The sequence below is a fragment of the Spodoptera frugiperda genome, chromosome 3 (genome assembly GCF_023101765.2).
Source record: "Spodoptera frugiperda isolate SF20-4 chromosome 3, AGI-APGP_CSIRO_Sfru_2.0, whole genome shotgun sequence".
Classification (NCBI taxonomy): domain Eukaryota; kingdom Metazoa; phylum Arthropoda; class Insecta; order Lepidoptera; family Noctuidae; genus Spodoptera; species Spodoptera frugiperda.
In genome coordinates this window covers 614,028-630,384 of record NC_064214.1, presented here as the reverse complement: position 1 = coordinate 630,384, position 16,357 = coordinate 614,028, and the positions used below count along the sequence as shown (strand labels likewise).

The 16,357-nt window shown below is 32.3% G+C and overlaps 1 protein-coding gene across 1 annotated transcript in view; it reads left to right on the top strand.

Annotated features, from left to right (window-relative positions):
* Nucleotides 1-15,807, top strand: part of LOC118274017 (gonadotropin-releasing hormone receptor) — a 116,618-nt gene extending 100,811 nt beyond the window's left edge. The window contains exons 5-7 of the mRNA XM_050707815.1: nt 1,014-1,213; nt 6,728-6,852; nt 14,976-15,807. Coding sequence (XP_050563772.1) covers nt 1,014-1,213; nt 6,728-6,852; nt 14,976-15,111 — 461 coding nt within the window. The 3' untranslated portion in view covers nt 15,112-15,807. The remainder of the gene's footprint in view (nt 1-1,013; nt 1,214-6,727; nt 6,853-14,975) is intronic.
* Nucleotides 15,808-16,357: the final 550 nt, after the last annotated feature.

Below are 16,357 nucleotides of genomic sequence, written 5' to 3'. Positions count from 1 at the left end.
GAATTTTGAAATGCGGGCTGCCTTAATATTTATGAGCTTTTTAATTAAAATCCCTTTGTTTCTATCCTGTCAGCCCCCAACAATAAACTACTAGATACCTAAAATAACCGAATTCAATCATAACCCGTTATACTTATGGCAGAAAAAAAAAAACCAATCAGTTTCATAAAACCAAATTGGATCAAGATAGGTAATATATTTTATTATTTTTGTTGCAAAAAATGAGAATGAAATATTGCGACTTAAAGACGAGTAATACAATTCAAAATAGATTTTTCTAAAATCGTATTACGATTTTTGACATGATTCATCCTTTTGAGGTATTAGGGTGCTATTCCACAAGAAATGTGCTATGTAGCTATGCTACGAAGATGTAATAGCTAAGTTGTGAAACTATGTGACAGTTTCCACTGATACTAAGCTATATAGCTGTGCAAGGATTAGGCGCAGCACGAGTATGTTATGTATCGATAGTAAGGAAGCCATCCATAGCAAGCATGCAGAGCTCGCATCTTTCGATTTATAAAAACATAGTTTAGCTGAGTCCGTTTTCACTAGTGCTATGCTACGTGTACCAATAAATATAATTGGTTGAAGCCAAACACATCCACAGCAACGTAGCATAGAATCGCTGGTGGAAAACCACCCTTACTTTGGGTAATAAATAGAACTGAATAAGAGGTCATATTCAAATCCTGCAACATAATATAGTGAATGAATATATTCATCACAACAAAAGAAAAAGCGTAAAGCTTCGACTTTATTCGAAATCCAATAAAAAAGATGTATCGCTCAAATTCATTTCTCACATTTTCAAATTATCATAATCTATAACAAAATTCCGTTCGTTCCATTTGAGGAGCAACATCTTGCTATAAGTATCGCTTATGAAATCGGAAAGTATTTTAAAATGAAAGTTTTCCCCTTATACCCAAATTCCCAAGTTACGATACCTTTGATTAAAAAGTTAGGAAATAAATATTTTTTAATAATGATTCTTATTTCTTTTTCAGAGAGTGAAAAGGTATTCAAACCCGAAGTGCGGAGGCAGGAGAAATACTTTACTCCAGACATGAATAGGAGAAGGCTCATTGATAGAGCGAAGATGAAATCTTTGAGGATGTCTGTTGTGATAGTAGCGGCTTTCCTAATTTGGTGGACGCCGTATTACGTCATGATGATTATTTTTACATTCCTTAATCCTGACAAAGACGTAAGTATCTTTTGTTTGTTTACATAGATTATTATCGGTTGTTATATATTTTATCTGTCTCTTGTCTGGTATGCTTTAACCGACTTCTCAAAAAGGAGGAGATTTCCAATTCTTGTTATCGTCGTATTTATACATATATGGAGTTGCTACCTTGTTGGTCTAATGGTAGAAAATAACGACCATACTATGACTAGTAGGTAAAGTAAATAGAAAAAATTATAAATATTAAATTGGCTCGACACATATTACATATCTTTCGGCATGCAAAATTGTGTTCCTGTATAGACGATTCAATACCGGTATTTTTACAAAAATCTTTAGGGAATAAGAGACGTGTAGTGTGTGTCAAAACAAGTTATTTTGAGAAAAATAATATGAATGAAAGTAAGTTGGTTATAAAATAAGTACCTACCTAGTCAAAAGTAAGAATATTATATTTTTGTGAAAAGTTCCAAAATATTTTAGTTGACATTTAAACTTTTGTATGTAAGCAAGTATGTGTATATAGAGACAACTATTTCTGATAATGCCTTTTTATAGAATGCTCTGTTTAAGATTTAATAAACCTTTGAGTACTCTTTTTGCAAGAATTATAGTAAAAACTTCTTAAAAAGATTTATTTCACGACAAAAATAAAATTTAATTGTACTAGTCGTCTAGTCAGTATCTCGTTACTCGTTTCTTTGACCTTAGATTAGTGATAGATTTTGTCTAGGTTCTGTTATAATATTAAAGAAATTTAGTTAGAAAATATTTTCTGCAAAAGATTTTACATTTCATATTCTGAAGTGTAGAACACATTTTGCCCTACTCTGTAATCGTAACTAAACAAACAATCAAAAACCTACAGCTGAGAAAACATAAAATATTTATTTTATTCTTACAATAAAACGTTGCCTCACATTCTCCTGTGTCGTGGGTGCATTTACAAACATACAAGTTCACATACACATGATACCTAGATCCAAAATAACTTTTTGTGATCACACAAAATGTTGCTCCGTGTGGAAATCAAACCCGCTACACGTTGCACGGCAGCTGGTTGCCCAGCCACCTCACTAACCGTGCGGTCAATAACATATTATTCAAGATTTGTTAAAATTAAGTAAAATTAAACCAATTTGACTTTACATTCAATAATTTTTAAACTTACTACATAAAGATTCGATGCAGAAACTCCGACCGATTGCCAATTGTGTGCGAAATGAGTTTCGAAGTTTGAATTTATTCAGATTTTTGTATGAGTTTCTCATTGAGTTTATATTTAACTAGCTTTTGCCCGAGGCTTCGCTTGCGTTTAGAAGTATTATTTTTATGGAATTTATCAAAATCTTTTCTTAGGGGATGCCTACGTCATAGTAGCTTTATGCATGCAAAATCTCTCATCTCGTATTTATCCCCTTGTGGGTAGAATTGATCAAAATCCTTTCTTGGCGTATGCCCACGTCACAACATCTACCTGCATGCAATATTTCAGCCCGAACCGTCCTGAAATTTGGGTTGTGCCTTGATAGATCACTATGTCACTCAGTCAGACACCTTTGAGTTATATATGTTTAGATTTATAATGCAGGAGAAAATTATTTATGGCAAATACCAAGTATATTCTTAAGGTAGGTACCTAATCTACTTATAGATATACAATATACCTTAAGTGACTTTAAGTCCTGAGTGAATAAGTTGCTTTTTCGGAAGCATGATCCATCATACTAGGCCACATCATCGCTTACCATTTATTATATAGATATGAATAATATTATATACATAGGTATGACAAAAAACTATCAATTCATATATTTTTTACATTAAAAATATTAGAGTGATAGAAAACCGACCAAGAAGAAGGAATAGAATAGAAGAATTAAATAATCATTACCTACTCATAAATCATAGTGAATCTGAAATGAATTGTCGACATTATGGCCGGATTTTAATAGCTTTTCCTTCATAATATTAATAGTAATAGCACTAAGAAGCTACGAAATAGAAATGAAATATCTTTAAGTTGAATTAGGCTTGCCACAGTCAAATAATCATTTTAATTTAAATGTCCAACTGTTAAAACTTAAATCATTTCGCATTTTATTTGACTAATCTTAGACCTAAATTATTAAAGTTTTATGAAATAATTTTAACAGTTATGTCGTGAAACTAATGTTCCATTTGATACCTAAATTAACCGTTTTATGAATAATGATAGGTAGCTTTTGTATAAAACAATATTTATAGTATTTTTAGTCATTTGAATGCGAATAATAACGTACATACAGCTCACATTTCTTTCCACATTGAGGATGCTTTTCTTCCAGAGATGTGCTATGTAGCAGTCCGAGTAAGATGCTATGAAGATGTGAATGAGGAAGATGCGCAGCTCGAGTTTGCGATCCTCATCATAGCACACAGCCATAGTACGCATATATCTATATATTAATACGTGATGCAAAAACATTGGACCGCTATTTACGAAAATTGCGCGGACGTAGGAGCATAAAATTTGGTACACTTATAGTTTATGTGCCAAGTGCATAACGCTAATATTTTTCAAAAATAATGCTTATAAAGTACATTAAATCAATAAATAAAACATTACACACACATGCATAGTATCTGATCGTATTTGACAAAACGTCAAAATCGATAGACATTGCGATGATATTGACGTCTCATATGAATAGAGTTTTATAAAAGAGTTTGTTTGAGTTTGAGTTAAATAAAAATTATCTTTGAACGTATGTTAAGTGGTATTGTAAATTAAATCGTATATGGTTGAATTTCAACCACTAGGCGACCACTAGTCTAGATAAAAACGAATCTTAGTTGAATCTGTTCCCACCAATGCTAAGCTATGTGTGTGTACCAATGAATATATAAGTTTCGTGTAAATTAAACACATCCACAGCAACGTATTATAACACATCTCTGGTGAAAAAGCACCCTTTTAGTCAGCATCCACTTTTTCAGATATTTTTTTTTTTCATAACTTGGTGTACTTATTGCTTTGAATATAATGAAACTTTTAAAACTCGTTATAAAATCACATGGATTTCGAGAATAAGGATTAAAGTTAGATCAATTAACAGACGAACACTTTTTCATTTGAAATATTTTCTAAACTACTCGAAATAAAACAAAACTAAAATGAAAATCACGTTTATAAAGAATTTTCTAGATTCTCTGAATTGCAAAAACTTATATCAAATTAATTGGACACTGATAAGTTTTAGTGAAAAATAAAAAGTTAGTTTTCATTACTTATGTTTATCCAATGAAGTGATATTTACGAAACTTTGTGAATTTAAAAATATTCATTAGTTTCGCCAACATGGGATTATTTTCCAAAAATTTGATGATATTTAAGATTGTTTTTTTTAATATTATTGTAAAAAAAAAAATATTCCATTTCTTCTATACGCCGCCGTAGTATTCTTCAAAATTTGCCTAAATTGGAGTTTAAATCAAAACCTCAAACCTCGTTCCCGGAATCTTTTTTAATTTAGAATCACCCATTACTTATTATGTTTTTTTTTTTATATTGTAGTTCATGTAATTTATTTAGTTGTATTTCCGTCGTATTGACATTTACAACGTTTCCTGCATTCTTGACAAATGATCAAACCCGGAAATTATTTCAGCTAGGTACTGGAAATTTAATCATTGATATTACATTTGGGCTCATTGTGAATCAAATTTACAAATAATTAGTTCTAATCCAATCATTAGAAATATATTTTATGTATAGTAATCACATTAATATATCAATACGTATTTTTAGAATAAAGGTATACAATAAGTAAATCATTTATTCAAATTAATCTTTGCATAAAATATAGATACACTTACTTTTTGTGTGATCCACAAATTGTTGTTTCGGGTCTAGGTGTCATGTTTATGTGAATTTGTATGTTTGTAAACACACTCACGATACAGGAGAAAATTCTAAAGTGGGGCAACGTTTTGTTAAAGAAAACTATATTTTTTAAATATCACCAGAAAATCCTAGATCGTAATCATACGGAAAAGAACCATGAGTTATGCCATGGCAATCATTTTTATAGGTACTTAAGTACGTGAGGTGAAATTTAAAAGAAATTAGCTTACACAGATTGATAGGAGGTTAATTTTACTCAAATATAGATTCATAATTCATACCTCATGTTACCTCTATACCGTCGTGTCACCAAAGACCAACAAGGAAGCAACAAGGAAGCAAAGAGGAAGCAAAGAAACTTGTATTAAAATTAAATTCAAATTAAACAAACATTTACAAAGTAAACATCTATACTACTACGTCTCAGGTTTCCTTACACTTCAGTGTATATATTGTTAACGACAAGATAACCATTTGGTCCTAAGCAAATATTTTGCGATACATGATACAGTGAAGTATATACCTACTTTGTTTTCCAATAAATTCGTAACTAATCCGACGATAACAGAGACAATCTTGTTCAGAATTTCTAAGATAAATAAATATGATCTGACGTTAATATGAAATCTATGAAGGGAGAATAATGGAGAAATGGAATGTTTTGGTTTGGTTTTTATCACTTAGTCAGTCTAAATATTTCTTTTGCATTATGTCCACCTATATAAACCACGATAGAAATCACTATCAGTGATAAGACTGCCTTTGTGCCCATTATTTTAATTATTCTTCCTTCTTGGTATTCTTTTTATTAATGGTGTACAATAAAGATTAATCTATCTATTTATGAGATGGGATAAGATCGTTGGACTTAATAATAGTTAGTAGGTACCGATTAGCATAGACAGTTTTAGGACCCCAAAATCACGTTGTTATTACTGTCTGCTTGCAACTTCTTTAACGTGCCCTATATGTATAAGGTTTGTAAGTACGTATATATAGATCCTTTATTTTCTCGTACTTTTCATACGATTTTCCAGACTTTTCCGTTTCTATGAACACCAGTGGATTAATCCAGTCAGTCATAATAATGCCTACAAAATTCGAACGTACGAGTATGAAGATATGAAGATCAGACGACACATTGAGTTTGATGTGTTGGTCTAGGATACAGATCAATGAACCATACGAAACTCTTCAATTTTAGGATACAATAGAGAAATAGTATTTGTAGATATAGTCCTGAGATTAGGATAGAGATCTACGTACTCGCAAATCCTAGTAGTTCTACATAATAAATGACAATATATAGTTCACGTGTAATAATTGTATGTCATTATTGCCCGAATACTCAAACGCTACTTAATTTTATGACGTTCTCAAATGTACATAGTTCTGTCACTATCAATTCTTTATAAAATGACAGAGATAGCACGATATTTAAGTACAACTTAAAATTGAGTAGCGTTTGAGTATTCGGACGTATGTTATGTAATAAGATATTTTAATCAAATACTTAATGAATATATTTTTTTAAATGCCCAACACTAGGATTCGCTCTTGTTTTTACAAACTAAAAATGTTTTAGTAATTATTTAGTAAGTTTGTGTTTTATAAATGTTCCTTAAATAATTTCTATTTGTTTACAGCAAAGCGAAGAATTACTCAGCGGTATTTTCTTCTTCGGCATGTCGAACAGTCTAGTCAATCCTGTTATCTACGGAGCATTCCATTTGTGGCCGAAGAAGAATAGATCTCATCGACACAGTGACAGGTCTGTATGGTTACGCTATTATATTATTCTATGGACATTGGGTACAGGTCGCTTCCTATTTATTTGGAAGTATTTGTACGAGGTGTATATGGTTTATTTATATGAAACGGTGGTCGTATTATATCAGGCGGCTGCTGAGCAAAGGGTCTACGATTTTCGGATCCAGGAAAGAATTATTGAGACATTTAATTTTTGAAGTTCTCTCTCATATGCAGTACGGAATGATGCTTAATGACCGGTAAAAATATCGCCCGCTATTAAATAAATGATAATAACTGAATTACCCAACAAAGTTAAAATTATATTATGTGACATAGAACATGTGCATCTCTGACCGAAATGAAGCACTAACGTATGATTTAAGGTCGATAACTAATGAATTACGCTACTTGCTTATTCCTTTAGAGAATAAACAAGGATAATATGGAATAAACTTAACACAAAGGTAATAAAGTAGTCTCTTATTCGCACATCAAGAGCGTTATATTGAATCTCAAGCGCAATAATATAGCATGCCAGGTACTACATTATTTTATTGTGTAGGAACTACATATTTTACACATAAAATAACATTTTTACTAATGATAGGGTAAAAAACCAAGATATTTGTTTACGGATTCTGTCAGTCTCGTCCATGACAGCTACTGGACAATTATGTAGAGGAGGCCTATTTAAGCTTCCTCTACATAGTAGAAATATGCTGTAATCTCTAATAGGAGGATTAGAATACCCTGTGAAAATTATAACTTTGTGTAATACAATCACTGAGACCCATATTTAATCACAGACTGTTTACCTATTAACTAAATATTCTCACGATAAATATAATTATAATATTAATAAATTTAGTATAGAAAGTAATTAACAAAAAGGATGATGCCTAAAAGCTTGTTTATCAACCTCTATCTTTATGGCAATGACAAGATAATTAAAATAAAGTTAATTCAACACTGTTGTTTTGTTTGTAATTAAGTTACGTACATTTGTTGTTACATATTCGTTTACCCCTTTTAGTCTGAATCTTTTGGACTGGAAATTACTAGGCAAACAACCTAACTCTAAATTCTGTTAATATACTAAATTGTGGGATCGCTACTAGCGTTTTATAAACGTTTTTTAAATATTTTTTATATGAAGGAAAACAGATTTTTTTTTACGACAGGATAACAATGTTTGACAAGTCTATATATTATAGTCACTATTCAAATAGATCAAATACAAACCTAAAAATTGAGTCACTGTAAAATTAAATTTATGATAACTGTATAAGTTTTTGTTATTTACTAGTTAAATTTTATTATTGAAATGGATTTTTCCAGCTTTGAATCTTACTGACCTTATACACAGATTTGGTTTAAAGATAAAACCATACCTGAACTGTTTACCTCAAAAGCCAAATCGATGGAAAAGAAAACATTCCTCCAATAGTAATAAAGATTGATGAGGCCCTATATAAATAAATTCGGTAAACCTTTTGTCAAGGAAAACAAGCCTAGTTTTAGTAGGTTACCCCAAAGTTTACTTTTGTTCAAAGAAAAAAACTCTATTTCTTTTGTAACGTAATAGGAATTTAAGTATTACACAAAATGGTTTCTTTGTGTTTTTCTTCAAAAATCTTTTATCCTTTAAATATGTTAGTCTCTTAACGCCTCAGTGAATATCTTGAATACTGATGAGGATGAAATAAATCAATGCTAAGTCGTGCTCAGATATTTGCTTGGCAAATATTTTTATCAGCCTATTTAATGGTAAAATCGATAGTAACAGTGACAGGAGAAAAATATTTATGTGAAAAAAGCTGGTTTCGGAAACACTAAAACAAAATAAAAGTACATTTATAGGTATATGCATTTTTATTTTCGTCACTTGGGTAGCGGGAACAAATTCTTACCTAGTATGTGTTGGTACTGCACTTCTGTTAGAATAATGAAATATTTTGAATGTGTGCAAATACTTATTTCGTATCGGAATTAATAGTAATCCGATACATTTAAAGTGAAAAACTGATTAAACTTCTCGTATACATATAAGACAACAATAGAAAACACATTGTGTCTTGTGTAAATCCGCGCTTTGGAACTCGAAGGGTTAATGTTTTGGTTAAAAGGGACTTAAAATATACTTTGCTGGTGTCTAACTGCGGATATTGTTCAATAAGATACTTCTACACTAAGTATCAGTCTTATTTTAATCAATCATGTCTAATCAAACATAACAAATACAAAGAAAAATGCAACACATTCACTAATCCAAGACTTATAATCATCATCACTGATACAAATAGGTGAGACGCACCACGCTGTCGCAAGATACACAATGACAAACGGAGGCTTTTACCACACATTTTTCCAGATGTGACTCTGTGACCTCATTCGAAGTAAAAAAAATATGCCTTTTATTTACAGAAAGTGATAGATGTACTATTAAATGTATTGCATGCATTTCTACTACTAACTTATATGAATACTAACATATATGAAGTATAAGTTAGTAGTAGAAATTACGATTCAAAATAAATATCATCCCGTGGTATGCGGGATGAGCCTAGTATTAGATTAGACACTGGGCACAATTCTAGACTCTTTGTAATGTTGAGAAATTTTAAAAAGTCTAAAGACTTAATAATTTATATGTACATATAGAGTGTGATCCAAAATTCAAAACCCCTGGCTCGGCAGTCGTGGTTGGCACTCAACAAGGCAAGCATTTACCTCAAACTTTGTCAGCTTTGACCTTATTTGATGTCAGCAGAATATAAAGTTGAACTGAATGTGTAACATCCTTTACTACCTTTCAATTTATACATCAGTCAAGTCTCACGCCTTCAGGGGCCAAATAGATGCGCATTTTAGTGATGCCAAAGCATGTTTGTAGCTGTGCCAAAATGAAATTGAATTTGAAGGTTTGGCTGTGCGTCTTGTAGTTTATGTCCATTTTATGCATTTTATTGGTCTCTATGAAATATAGTTTATGTATAACTGGCATTAATACGTGACATTTCCAAGAGCAACTAACTTTACTTAGATATAGATAGATAATTTTCTTACAAGATAAAACTACGAAATTACATTTCCACAACTAAAACCCCTTGATTTTCTGTGATCCTGATGTTTCAACTAAATCCTATCGCATTTGTTGATATAGGTGAATCCGGGCTATCCGCAAACAACGAAAGAACAACCAAACTCTCATCAATCACCACAGTATTAATCACATCAATTACCCAAGACTCTCACTATCTTCCGGCCTATAAATAACATTTCCCAAAGAGGCCAAAACTTGATATCTCAGGTGAAATGTTACGTCAATATTCACGCCATTGCAAAGCCCCGGTAACTTGTAATATTAAAACGTTGATTAATATACATATTGCTTCCTCGAAGTGATTAATCATAAACTTAATAAACAAAATGAGTTTACAAAGTACTAAACAATGTATTTATTTGGAGCGTCGTTAGCATAGTTCTTGGAACTTCGTTACAGGCTTGTAATTAAACAAAACTCATTTTTTATTTAAGTGTTGCGGTCTGGAATGGTTTGGATATAACACAGCATTCTCACTTCAGTAACCGAGTTCATTATTTATAAAGTTAGTTTTAGTTACTCCTCTCTGTGTAAAGCTTTTTGCGGCCAATCCTTGACTTTTTATTAATAACGTATGAAAAATTAAATTAATTTTGTTTTATGGACTACACACGTAACTTCCACAGCAGTCACTTCAGGGTCTCATACTCATGAGTAGCAAAGCACAACCAATTACTATTTCCGGAGTTGCGAATTGCTTAGCGTGTTACAAGGGCTCCAGCTCGAACTGTAGCAGTTGGAACGGGGCGGTTTTTAGTCAGTAAGCGTCTGACACTCCCTCTCGTCTCGTCCAAGGCTTGAGTTTGAATGATTTTGCCCCCTAAAAAACAAAACCAACTGATATGTGCATTACAAAGTTTGAGGTGGTTAAAATATATAGATAAAGAATGTGGTAATATAATAGATCTAAAATGTTGGCAGTTAATGCCGCTCAAAATTACGGAACGTTAAATAATATTCATCTTTGTAACTAAAGTCAGAGATAACACGTTAAGAGTTTCTCTAAGCAATCCAAAATCTAATCTAAATTAGTGAGGTCAAGCGAATATAGAGGTACGAAATGCGTAGGTGAGCTTTGTTCAATTTTTACTAGGTACCTCTAAAACTACCTCTCTATTACGGACCATTACTTTAGTTGAGGTCACACGCTCATTAATCGTAAATACTACACTAGGTGTTTACTACGAACTTAAATAAAAAATCTTATTTAACCTTTTCAATAAATAAGACGTTATTTACTGTAAAAGTTAAACAAAGTTTAGAGACATCTAATGCCCCTTTTCCCTAGCCTCTCCTAAATTTAAAGGAACCTTTAAGTTAAGATAGGTGACATTTAACGATATATTGGTTTTAGCTAACCTATAAGTGACAACCTGTAGGTCACGCTAAGTACTTAAGTTTTAGTTAAGAATTTAGGGGTTTAGGGGTGGTTACTGAAAACGAGTCTGTCTTTATAAATAATATAACACCCACTTTTCACTAGTTTTGTTATAAGTCCCATGCCCGTAATAGGTGGTAAGCCTATTGCCATACAACGAGCACGATTCTATACTCCTTGGCATTACTGAAGAATTTTCTGGGATTATATGAAAAACATTTTACTCACGTAAATATATTGAGAAAAGTTCTAGTAGTTTCGAGTCACGGAGGGACTCTTTATTGTGAGCAACGCGTGCAGACGCGGCGACGTCACGCAGCCTAAGTAGTGTGTAGACGCAGTCGTAGGCGATGAAACTATAGAGCTTTTCTCAATAAATCTACGTAAGTAAACCGTGGCTTTTAGTTAAAAAACATACTGGAAACTTGTTAAATAATAATGAAATGAAATCAAATCAAATTACGCTATACATTTACTATATCGAGTATGACCTTTAATTAAACTCAAAAGATACACAAACAAGTAAAGAGGTACAACAACATTAGGAGTACTTCTCTCGAATTAATCTGATTTGGGTTAACCCTACACGGTAAGTTACAAAAGTCACCAAGTTACCCCTAAAACACTTCGGGCTATTTGAGTAATTGATCAAAAGACTTGTTCTTTCATCTTTGAAGTTTGAAAACATACGCTCAGTGGTGAAGGTTGGATTTCAATATAAAAGTTGCGCGTGGTCTTAATTTAGTCTCTTTTTTTAAGGGGTGAAAATCATCCAATGACTTCTTCCGCCTTGGGCGAGGCGAGAGGAAGTGTCAGTCCCTTACTGTCTTTTTTTTTTTTTTTTTGAGGGGGGAAATCATCCAATCACTTTTCTCGCATTGGGCGAGGCGAGGGGGAGTGTCAGACTCTTACTGACTAAAAACCACCCCGTTCCTCCTCCTGCTTTTAGAGGCGGAGGCCCGGTAAACCCGCTAGGTAGTCCGCAGATCTAATATTATATCTTAAGGAGGTCATATAATTTCTAAAACTGCTAAGTTCAGCTACTACTATGAGATTTATGTTAGGTAATTCTGATTTTTCTGCCACTAAAGACGTTAGTTTCTGCGAAATGGAATTAAGTCAATTGTCGTTTATCTTCCGACAGCTAATCAACACTATGGCTAGGCTATTACTTTAATCGTAGAAGAGAATGAAAAAGAATCTCAATGGCATTGACACTGACGTTCGATAAATTATAGTTATTATTTCCATTCATTGAATTAATGCTGTTTGGCACAAAGCACTGATAGGACTTTGAACCTTATTGTCGCACATTGTTAAGCAAAATATAAAATTGCACCTAATCTACGGCTATAAATTGGCTCCCTAATGTTTGGAAATTAGAATAAAACTATAAAATAGAAATAGAATAAATTGGTGGCAATGACTACCTCTTTGGGGAATAATAAACGTGACGTCATTCGTTCAATGTAGTCGCAGACAGGCACTATTTTGAGAACGATAATATCTTGAAATATATTTACCTTAAACTAAAGTGTTTTGTTCTTCAGACAAGTGTGTTTACTATTGAACTGAGTTCTAGAAACCGTAATACAATCATTCTAACACGCAACCAAAGAAGTAATGTTTTGAAATTCCCTGAATTTACTAAGTCAAAGACAAATTGTGTTTGATACCGACAATAAAATAATCTTCAATAGAAATAAGTGAAGGAAACGTTCACGGTATTCCGCCCAAGAAAAGCCTTTAAAATCATCATATGAAAGCCGTATTTGGGAGGATTATTAATGATGAAAAGATTTGTCACATACAATAGCCTTTATGAACACACGCCAAGGTTCCTCGGGTAAAATGTCCGTCTCCAAATAACATTATGAAAAATTGTTTACCATTTTTGGCCTTTGAAATTTTTAGTATGAGAAATTCTTTTGATGTTATTCCTTGATATTTTTATCATGTTGAACTTAATTAAAGATAAACAAGTTGACTCGTTTTTGATAGGCTGCCTGAATATATGAGGGTTTTAGCTGATTAAAAATTTTAGGTTTATGTTTCTTTTGCGTATATTGATATAGTGAGTAGGTCACTGTGTGGGTTTGAAACTATTTTTTGCTATCATGCAATAAAATACTTTATCCTACAAACACTAAAAAAGTATTTTCTATTTTCGTTAAGTAATTCGAAATATTCTCGGCGATCAATTTAATGTGTGCAAATTAAGAGGACGTACACAACGATTTTGATTTATACTACTTAATTGTATTTCACTAGATAATGTACATTTTATATATCATATTACTACCTATTCATCTTCTTCCTGTACGATAAAAATATATTCTTCAGCTCTGACCTCATACTGTCTGATAAAGGTCATACAGATTTCTTAGTATACACGACGTATCAGAAGCAATTCTATGTCATCACATAATTGAGTGATCATGTAGACATTTCTAGAATATTACCTAATACATTTTTACTTAGTCCGAATAAATAAATTATCCATTATGAAGTACTAAGAAACGTTGTCAATCCCGTCTCCCATTTAGGTCTAATCTGACTTTCATGGATTGGATTCATCCAATTATTTAGCAAAGTATCCTAGGTATTTGAAAAAATTGGTTTTTCGTAATGCTCGATTAGTTTTTATTAGACAATGTTGAAGGCGTACATTAACCTCTTGGCGAACTTCTACGGGTCATGATTTCGTAAATTGTTTGAATCGATTTTAATAGAAATGAAGCGTGCCAGTAGTTTTGACTCTACTTAAAATATGATAGATCTGTAGCGTCCAGTTATTAGGAACGATTCGTGGGACCTACCGTTACTAAAATATTACCTTATATAAAACACACTAATGTATCTATGATTTATGGCAGTCTATGGTTTGATTTGGTGACATAATAATTTTTCACGAGTTGCGGTTAAATGTAACGATAAGACATTATAAGTTTTAACCACTGAAACATTTTATTTGGAAGTTCGCCTCAAGAATAATTTGGCCAAGATCTATTTTGTAATAACATTGTATTTTTTCCTAAAAGTACTTATGTATGTATTGAAAGTAAAATTTCTTTTTTTATTTAGTAGTCTTCAATCTCAACCTCTCAAAAAGTTTACAAGAATAAAAACGCTTGTTATATCGAAAACGTTATGTTACGTGCCAGTAAAGTTGTCGGTCCTGTCTGTCAAAAATGTTGACAGTTGTTACGGACTTCGAAACATGCTAAAAGTTTTGTAACACCCTTAGGGGTTTTAGATACGCTAAAAATATGTAAAGCCTTAAATATAAATCTAATAAATAAATAAGTATACTGCTTAATGGAAATAATCGTGTAGATATTACGAATATTCAAAAAGTTTTAAACAGAGACCTCCGTTAGCCAGACTTGGTGAACATATCAAACGACAACCTGCCACTCACATCTATGGGTAGTTTGGGTGGTTTTATTTTTGAGGGGGAAAATCATCCAATTATAGCGTCAGACTCTTACTGACTAAAAACCACTACCGTTCCTACTCCTGCTTTTCGAGCTGGAGCCCCAGTAAGCCCGCTAGGTAGTCCGCAGCTCCGGATATCTATGGGCAGCCTACAATTCTGACGTTCATCAAGTAAAATACAAATTTAATATTGCAGAATTTTTAACATCTAATTTCTTTACAGGGAATCCGGTGGCCACCACGCATCGCTTCTCCGACGTGGTGACAACAACACCTCCTCAATCCGACTGACGATGAACAACCGTTCAATGAGGTCCTCAGCCAAGTACTCCAACGGTCATAATGTCAGTTTATTATAACCATTACGGAAAACTATGAACAATCGGGTACTAACGATACCTGAAGAGACAGTGCATATAGACTCAAACAGACAAATCACTTGTGTTGTGTGCATCGAAAGACAGAGAATGAGAAGTCGTTTTAATTATGCAGACTTTTAATTGTAGATATTAGGAGTAAGTGGTTTTAAAAACTTTTTTAAGTAATGTAAATAGTGTACATATTTTTGATTACGATATCTTTGTAGTGTTTTATAATGTGAGGGTGATTACACATCTAAATACACAATTAATTTATAGTGTAAATACTTGTGTAAGATGCACGGCACGTGGCATTTAAGTAAGTATTATAGTTTGTACATAGATTGAAACTAATACTTAAGACCAGGGCATTAGATACCAAAATTGTTTAAGCATGTGATACTATTATGAAAACGAATGACATCAAATGAAATTGAACAGACATTATAAAAGAAATCAATGATATTATTATCGTTCTCTATTCTTGAAATGATAAATGGTTTTATAATACAACAGAACACGCTTCAGTCGTTTGAACTCCATTTCTAAAATCCTGGTCTTAAATCGATTTTGTATATAAATTATCATTAACAGCTTGAATGATCAGCATTCCTATTTAGATGTGTACACAGCCTAATGCCATTCGATGTTGTGATCTGAGATTAGTAGAATTATTAAAGTTTACTATGAAGCTTTTATTTTTGGTTTCAATTCAAACGCTCTTCCTGAAATCCTACATCAAACACGATTCAAAGTTCTATTGCTGGGTTGGTGACGGATATTATTTTCAATAGGGTTTAATGAAGAAACTTATCTCATTTGCGTATATTATTACCATAAACGGATTGGTGATACCTTCTCAATTGCAAAAGTTTCGCCATAATATATTTGATATCTATTATAGTTCAAATATCCATCATGGATGTGGAATAAATAACATCTGGAACAAACTCGATAGTTTTTGGACATATGCCTTTGAAATGAAACATACAATTTAATCAGTACAATAATTACTGATCGTGGTGTAAATATTATAATCACAACTGTCACGAAGTTTTTCTATTAAAGTATAAAAAAGGATTCACTTATTAATACGATCTCATAGTAAGTGTTAGAGTACATTATCTTCAAGACGAGTCGCGATTCATCAGGATAGCCTTGAAAATGAAACACTAAACACAACGAGTAAGTTTTATAAATAATAAAGCTTGTGGCCACACCTTCAATAAAATATTTTGAAACGTAG